Here is an 8476-nt window from a genome sequence, read left to right on the forward strand (position 1 = left end):
AAAGAGAGACTCTTTGCAAACACCGCTTTGCAGCAAAAAGGCTTTTGACTGCGAATCCAATCTTTTTTGGAGGGGGTGGGGGGAAGGCTTCCTATGGGACGTGTGTGACAGATGAACTGCCTGGCCAGGCTGTAGTTGCAGTCAGAGTTAACTGCTGAAACGCAGCTGCTCCCACTGGAGGAAGCTCATAACAGAGCTGGCCCCTTTCCTCACCCCTGTTTGTTATTTCAACAGACCTAGTGGCAGCCAAGAGCAAAGAGAACGAACAAATGGGAATAAAAATAGGTCATCAATGACATGCAAAACGTTAGCCAATTTTTTCTTCATTATTTATTTATTTATTAACTCTTTCTGCTTGGCTATGTATCTATCATGTCTTATGATTCAAGTGGCAGAGGGATTTATCCAGCAAAACCAGAACAATTAGCATCCTTGGATAAGCATTGTACTATATGTACCTGCTTCTGAATAAAAGTAAGGTGGCTGTTTTGCTTTTTCTTAGATAGGAGGGATTTGCCCTGTGAAGAGCTACAAGGTCAGGACAGTTTCACTCCTAACAGCATGTGCCACCAAAATTAAATATACAGTAATCAGAGGTGAATTTAAATTGTTTAGTCCTAATGGTTGAGTAGGTAATTTCTGAGTCCCAGAGCCCTGCTCACATCCCAGCTATAAATGCCTTGGGGGGAAAAAGGATGGTTACAGAAACACTCCCTGCAGCATAGCTCCTCAGAGATGCTGCTGCAGCAGGAAGATGTCTCTCTGCCTTGCTCCACAGAGGCTCCATCCCCCCAGAACTCAGCTGGAGATGGGCATCTACACAGCCCTGACAAGTACAACCTGCTCCAGAAACCAGGAGCCTGTGAACACACGGCTCACCCTACGTACCTGCACGTCTCTCAGCTTTATGTAGAGCCACCTCAGCATCCCCAGCACTGTCCCCTGGCACTAGGGTGCTGCTGCACCAGCAGTCCTGGGGCCTTACAAACTGGGGGACCACAAGTTTCATTAAAGCCAATTATAGCGCATTATAAATAGAGGATCTGACTTGGAATCAGCAAATAGCAAGTGGCAGGTTCTGCTTCCCCAAATAGCTCCCAGGGAGCTGGTGAGGCCAGGCTCATGTCAGCTGGCCTGAGAAGTGCTGGGGTTAAAATGACACTGCCAGAGAGCAAGGAGCTACCCCCTAATCCTGCCAGAAACTGAGGTGGACAAGCCTGGGCACCAATATTCATCAGTGTCAGGCTCTGCTTTAGCAAAGCCTTTATCCTTCTTATCTGCAGGAAAATGGAGCTTTCAGCCTACACTTTCCTCAAGACTTTTTAGCCAGTCTTTTAATAATCACAGATACACTTTTAGAGACAAACAGATGCTTTTGTAATGGTTTTAGGTATGTCCATGATATACAATGCAAAAAGCAAGTACCTCAGTGTTTTATTACTTTATCTTAGGGAATTAGAGGGCAAAAAAATCACTCTAAATTGAATCAGACATCTGCTCAGAGCATTTTCCAAAGGGGAAGCCATCTCATTCATTAATTGCAAAACACTGCATCATTTTTCTAACCTTTGAATATTACTGATTTTTTTTTCAGGTGTGGAGACAGAACTGCCAAGTGTGATGTCAGCAGCCAACGGTACATGGCACGGGACTTTCAAAAGCAGAGCACTGAATGCCAACTGAAGCACCAGCTGGATATTTCATGGTAACAGGGACAAGCTACACTGTGCACGTCTGGGACAAGGAAGGCAAAGGTTTAACCCCTCGAGCCCTTGGGGTTTGCTCTGCCAAGGCCAGGTTGCTGTGTCATTATGATAAGGGTAATCCTGTTAGACAAACACATCAAACAAATAGTCATTCCTGATTGCAGACCTTGTCTAGGCAAAGCTAACCCCAGGTTAAAAATGTGCTGAGCATGCAGTCCTGTGGCACAGCATGCTAAAGGCTTAGTGAGAGATATGTGGGGTCTCCTGTGCCCCAGGACCCCTAGGCAGGCCCTCCCTGGGGCTCAGGGTAATGCCTGAAAGCATCTAAAAATTCCAACAGAGTAAGTTCCCTCTCTTTCCCCTTCACTTCTTGTGTAGAAGAGGACAGATGACTCTTATGTCAGGCTGTTTGGCTTCTATATTTATGTCCTGCCTTAGGCTCACGATGTTCAGCTCAGATGCAATCCAGTCTGGTCGTATTAATACATCTGGGATAATATTTTTAACAACCAACATTAAGCTGAAGGCCAAAATGATCCACAGGCGCCAGCTCTCTGACCCCTCTCATCTGCTTGTTTATGAAACAGAAAGGCTCCCCAAAATGTGCCTACTCCCTTTTCATCTTTTCAGGGATGAGTACATTTTTCAGCTTCCTCCTGTAACATACTGAATCAAATTTAATCTCTGCTGCAGCTCTGGCAGTTTCTCAAGGCTTCAGAAAGGATGAACATGGCTCATTTATTACAGGTGCCAAAATCAAGGCTTAATGAGGGGTGGCCGGTCAAATGAGGGGTGGCCTGTGAAATGAGTTGAAATAAAGAGGAGACTGACCATAGCTTGTGACCATCCCTCAGGTCTTGTGAGACAGCTACAGCTGAAGGTATGTATCACCATGCTGCCCACCTCACTTCTGCCAGAACACTCTTCTGTCAGGGAACCAGAATTTAAAATAAGCCTCAAAGCCTTAAAAATTGTGTTATCCCATCAGTGGACACTGACAGCCTCAACAGATCTGTGACACCAGTTGAACCATTTATTCAATTTCCCATCAGCCAGGACTGACACTTGACAGTGGTCAACCCTCACACTAAGTAGTTACTTCCTCCAGAGCCAGTGGAGAGATTTCCTTTCCAAAATGAAGAGTTTCTGAGCTTCACTTGGGCTCCCAAGTGTCATTTGGGATACAGGGTTTTGGAAGGGTGTCACATTGGCTCAGCAGCAGCCAGGAAACAAGAGTAACAGGAGAAGGCTTGTTTGCTTTGCTGTTTCCAAAGCAGATTTTCTTTCATGCAGTGGGTCAGAATGGAGCTGATCTTGTAACTCAGCAGAGCAAGCAAACCAGCCAGGGCTATGGCAAGCTCAGGCTTGATATGAAATGATGGTTCATACAAAGTCAGGCAAGTAGAGAGTGACTGTAGTAAAAAGGAGGAAGAAGAAGTGGATTCTGAAAGAGACAGTGTCGGGGTGAGTGGTTAGAACAGGGTTCAAGGCCATGACTCCTCCCCTGGACATAGTGATGTTGTCTGATGGTTCCAGCAATGGAGCCAGGAGCAACACCCCATCCCAGAGCACCACCAACTCCCTGTGGCATCTTCAGAGGTCTTGTTTCTCAAATGAAAATATTTTCCTGCTTCCCAGGAAAACATCCGTGTCTTTTTTCAAAGCAATTGAAGGTTCTGAAATGAATCATTGGAGTGATTTGCAGCAGCTGCTTGCCCAAATGCCCCCCCCTGAAAAACGGAGACGGGAAAAGCGTGTGAGTGATAGGTATTACAGACTCAGAGGTGGGGATAGGAGTGGGGTGCTTTCCTCTCCACATCTGACGTGCAACAGACATCCATGGTGCACTGCTCTCACCACCAGGCAGGCAGGAGATGTGCCCTCCTCGTTCTTCGGAAGGGAAAGGACAATCCTTGGACAGTTTTCCACAGCTCCTCCTCCCATCCCGGTCCTGCAGGCTGCCAAGGACCCTGCCTGCTCCCTGGCTGGGTGCTCCGGAAATGACAAAAATAACGAGTGAGCTCCACAAGCAGGGAACCAGCAACAGCAGAGGAAACGAAACAGAAAGGTTTGTAGAGAAAATGTGTGCCTAAGCGCTTCCACGAGGTGTCAGCAACAGTTACTATTCATCACAGCTAACCAGAGATGCCTGGGGCTGCCAGCAGCCTCTTTGCCTGGCATAGACTCACCGTGAACAAGTCCCATCTAGTGACTGCCCGCAGCTCAGGGCCCCAAGGACCAAACCAATATACTTGTGAAATATCCTTGACCTAAAGAGCTCTCAGGCTAACACAGGGTGGTCGCAGCAGTGTCACTGCACCCCTTCTGCAGATGAAATGCTGGTGATGCAGTGAAATTGAACTGGAGAGCAATGATGCACCTGCAGTGGCAGAGGGACAGGCAGCATGTGTATCCCAGCCCAGCATCCCTACTGCAACCCCTGACTCTGCTCACACATTGCTTCTCTTTGAAGAGGTTTAATTTTAGCTAAGTGGGACATTAGGCATTTCTATCCATCTTGTTGACAAAGACCTCAGAGCCAGAGGCTTGAAGCAAGCAGCAGCTCTGCTGCTCCAGCCCACCATGGGTCTGGGGCTGTTGTCTGAACTCCACTGACCTTTGGTACCGAGTCTGCTTTTGAGAGAGGAGACTGGTAAATGTTCAGGGTCAAACCCAGACACAAAATCCTTGCAAGGATTGGAGTAAACCCTAGATTTTTCAGTCCTTTTCAAAAATGAGGGATGTACTCCTCACCCACTTACATCTCTTGCTCAAAACCAGCACTAAACATTAACCATGTTCAGTGTGCTCACTGATACTGCCTATTTTCCTACTGCTTTTAATTATACCCACAGTCGTGTCCATTAAGTCAATATGATCCTGCCCTCAATTCAATGAAAACCTCTGGAAACAAATGACATCTGCAACAGAACTGGCAGAGCTTTTCCCTTTGTCCCATAACATGGCTGGGTTTCAATGGTGTTAAGTCAGTTTTCATCGGTCACTGGCTGGAGAAACCAAAGGATCAACATCCTGGAGAAGGGTGAAGAAATAAATAGCTCTGAGAGACCACGTCACATTACTTGGACATGGTCGCACCAACAGAGTAATCTTCATCATGTGCCAAGGAACCTGTGATAAGCCCTCTCATAGTCGGATCAGTAATCAGATCAGTTACTTAATTCAAACTGATTAAACCCAGGCTGGACTACTAACAAACAAACAAGGCACATCTGTGGGTCTGCACATAAAATATATATCACAACATTCAAAACTTTCTGGGCTATTGTGCTGTGTCAGGAGTGCTGGGCTCACTGTAAATAATTTTGGGGACACACATAATACTTTTGTATACTGTAAGACTCCAGTGCAGCCCACAAACAGGCTGCCTGTCCTGTGGGCAGGGTCTTGGTTCAAATGTATGTGACAAACACATTTTTGCAAACATGGGCCAGCCTCTGGGTTACCCACCAGTTGTGAGACCACAAGCACTCAGCATGCTCTGGTCTGTTTGCTGGGGTCTGAAGCACCCTACAGCTGTAGCTGATTCCCCCACCTCCACAGGAGAGCTTGGCTTAAGAAAAACGGTCCCACTTCCACACCAGAGACATTAATTTCCTACACAGAAGCCTGTTTGGCTTTGTGACTACACTAAGCCCCTACCTGGGGGCTCCAACACCACTTGGCTTACCCAGTCACGTGTGGAGGATGAGTAGAAGGGGCTGGACAGCCTGCCTTGTCACCATGCTGGACATCCAAATTGATGGCAATGTCCTGTCCAGGAAAGGATTTAGGGTTTGTGGTGGGGCAGGGCCATCTCCCAGAGCGGGCAGCACACTGATGTGGCAGGTACCACTGCCACCAGTGATGGGCAGTGAGGCATGGGCAGGTGAGGTTGCACTGGACACAAAGGAAAGGCTATAGAATTAGTTATTTTTAAACAATTCCTTCTGATCCTGCCCTTTGGTACTAGTTATCCTGTGCCTGCAGTACTGGGATGCCACTGACAGGCGCGTGCCCCAGCCACAGCAGGGAGTGGCAGAAGCGGCTGCCTTGAATGAGTTTTCATCTGGAATCAGACACGAGCAATGGAAGAGGATTTTCTGTGCTGCAGCTGACACCTGAGATGCCAGGACCTGCAGTGGATCCACAAGAACCCTCAGGTGACCAATCGCACTGACCAACGCCAGGTGTAATTCTCTCCAGCAAAGCAGCTCAGGGCACATCCTGATTTCTCTTCCCTCAGATGTGGTCACTGGGCATTTCTGAGTGTGACAGCAGCGTGCAGCTCCTGCCCAGCTTGCCCACCTGCCTGCATCCCCTCCCACGGGCCCTTGGGTTTTGGTATGAGGCACGTGAAGTGCCTCACAAAGCAAACCTAGCACAGTTTAAGCATTGTTTCCCCAGCTGAATGGTCGTTCAGAAGAGGCATGACAAAGAAAGCAGTTGTTCCTTGCCAGCATCATTCTCACTGGAGTCAAGGGGAGGGTTGACAGCACAGTGAGGGTTCCCTCCCTGCTGCCCCAAGCAGCTTTGCAGAGAGGGCTGCAGAGCATCAGGGCATTTCAGCAGATGCCTGGCAATCCCCCTGTGTGTGTCCATACACACCGTGCTGGGACATGCAGAAAGTGTTGCCTGTTCCAGCAGTGAGCAGCAGAAGCTGCACTCCATGCTCGTGATGGAAAGGCTGGGGAACTCCAAGGATGAAGAGACCAGAGCTGTTGGCCATGAACCTGACAGCGACAAGCATTGCCTGCATGCAGAGAGTCTGATCACACCCTCCTGATTGAGAGGGCCATGGTTGCAAGAGGGGGAGAGCTGGGGGACAAACACGTGGTGCCAAAGAGGGAAATGCTCTGAACTGACTTGGAGAGGGGCATAAGGATGGAGCAGATACCAGGATTTGCTGTCAGTAAGGAGGTCATTAGAGAGAGCAGATCCCAGTAACAGCAGCACCTGCCTTTTCAGTGCATGGCTGGTACCTGTACACAGGCATTTTAGGGGCAAGGGACTGCAGGTGCCCGAGGGAGGGAGTCTCTGGTGCAGGGCTGCCAGCAGTGCCAGGCTCACCCCACACCACAACAGTCTCCCTGCTTCTCTGTAGCCAGAGCTTGATGGGTGACTGTGAGCGGGACGGGCTGCGGGCAAATGTCACTGTCAGATGACAAGTGAGGGCCACAAGTTTCACAGCAGGCACGTGTGCGCACACGCGGGAGCCGCAGTGCAGAGCACTGCCAGGCTCCAGCCAGGACCACCACTGAGCCAGGAACTGCCACGGGCCAGGGCAGGGAAGGGGTGTGACACTACCTGCCCGGGACCCCCTGTGCCCAGGGACCTGCATGTCTGCAGCCTCCTCTGCCCAGGAGCCCGGGTGTGCCAAAGCCCCGGTGCACAGGTCTCCCTGTGGCCAGACACCATGCCCTCAGGACCCCATGTGTCCAGGTCCTTGTGTGCCCCAGATCCCACAGACTCAGGACCAATGCCCCTGGGAGACTATGCTCTCTGCACCACATACTGCCAGGACCCCATGTGCCCCTGATCCCATATCCCCTGGATCCTGTGTGCTCCTAACCCCATGTGCCCTGGGTTCCATACCCCCAGGACCCCATATCCCCAGAACCCTATGCTCCTGGATCCCACAGGCTTGGGACCCCTTGCCCCCAGAATCCCATGCCTCTGGGACCCTATGTGCCCCTGACTCAATGTGCCCTGGACTCCATATCCCTAGAACCATGTATCCCCCGGATCCCATGCCCACAGGACCCTGTGCCCCTGGGATCCCTTGCCTCCAGGACCCCATATGCCCCTGACCCCATGTGCCCTGGACTCCATACCCCCAAGACCCCCTATCCCCTGGATCCCATACGCCCAGGACCCCCTGTCCCCAGAACCCCATGCCGCCAGGACCCCATGTGCCCTTGATCCCACAAGTTCCTTGGACTCCATACTCCCAGAACACCATGTTCCCAGGACCTCACGCCCCCGGGACCCTCCCTTATCCCCGGGAACCCCATGCACCCCTGACCCTATGTCCCCACGGCCCCGGGACCCCGTGCACCCCTGACCCTGTGTCCCCGCAGCCTCCTCTGCCCAGGAGCCCGGGTGTGCCAAAGCCCCGGTGCACAGGTCTCCCTGTGGCCAGACACCATGCCCTCAGGACCCCATGTGTCCAGGTCCTTGTGTGCCCCAGATCCCACAGACTCAGGACCAATGCCCCTGGGAGACTATGCTCTCTGCACCACATACTGCCAGGACCCCATGTGCCCCTGATCCCATATCCCCTGGATCCTGTGTGCTCCTAACCCCATGTGCCCTGGGTTCCATACCCCCAGGACCCCATATCCCCAGAACCCTATGCTCCTGGATCCCACAGGCTTGGGACCCCTTGCCCCCAGAATCCCATGCCTCTGGGACCCTATGTGCCCCTGACTCAATGTGCCCTGGACTCCATATCCCTAGAACCATGTATCCCCCGGATCCCATGCCCACAGGACCCTGTGCCCCTGGGATCCCTTGCCTCCAGGACCCCATATGCCCCTGACCCCATGTGCCCTGGACTCCATACCCCCAAGACCCCCTATCCCCTGGATCCCATACGCCCAGGACCCCCTGTCCCCAGAACCCCATGCCGCCAGGACCCCATGTGCCCTTGATCCCACAAGTTCCTTGGACTCCATACTCCCAGAACACCATGTTCCCAGGACCTCACGCCCCCGGGACCCTCCCTTATCCCCGGGAACCCCATGCACCCCTGACCCTATGTCCCCATG

General features: G+C 51.4%; 1 protein-coding gene across 1 annotated transcript in view; it reads right to left on the bottom strand.

Annotated features, from left to right (window-relative positions):
* RCOR1 (REST corepressor 1) overlaps nucleotides 1-8383 on the bottom strand; it is a 139608-nt gene extending 131225 nt beyond the window's left edge. The window contains exon 1 of the mRNA XM_009999808.1: nucleotides 8272-8383. Coding sequence (XP_009998110.1) covers nucleotides 8272-8383 — 112 coding nt within the window. The remainder of the gene's footprint in view (nucleotides 1-8271) is intronic.
* Between the last annotated feature and the right edge of the window lie 93 nt (nucleotides 8384-8476).

The sequence above is a fragment of the Chaetura pelagica genome, unplaced genomic scaffold (genome assembly GCF_000747805.2).
Source record: "Chaetura pelagica isolate M959 unplaced genomic scaffold, ChaPel_1.0 scaffold806, whole genome shotgun sequence".
NCBI classification, from domain to species: Eukaryota; Metazoa; Chordata; class Aves; order Apodiformes; family Apodidae; genus Chaetura; species Chaetura pelagica.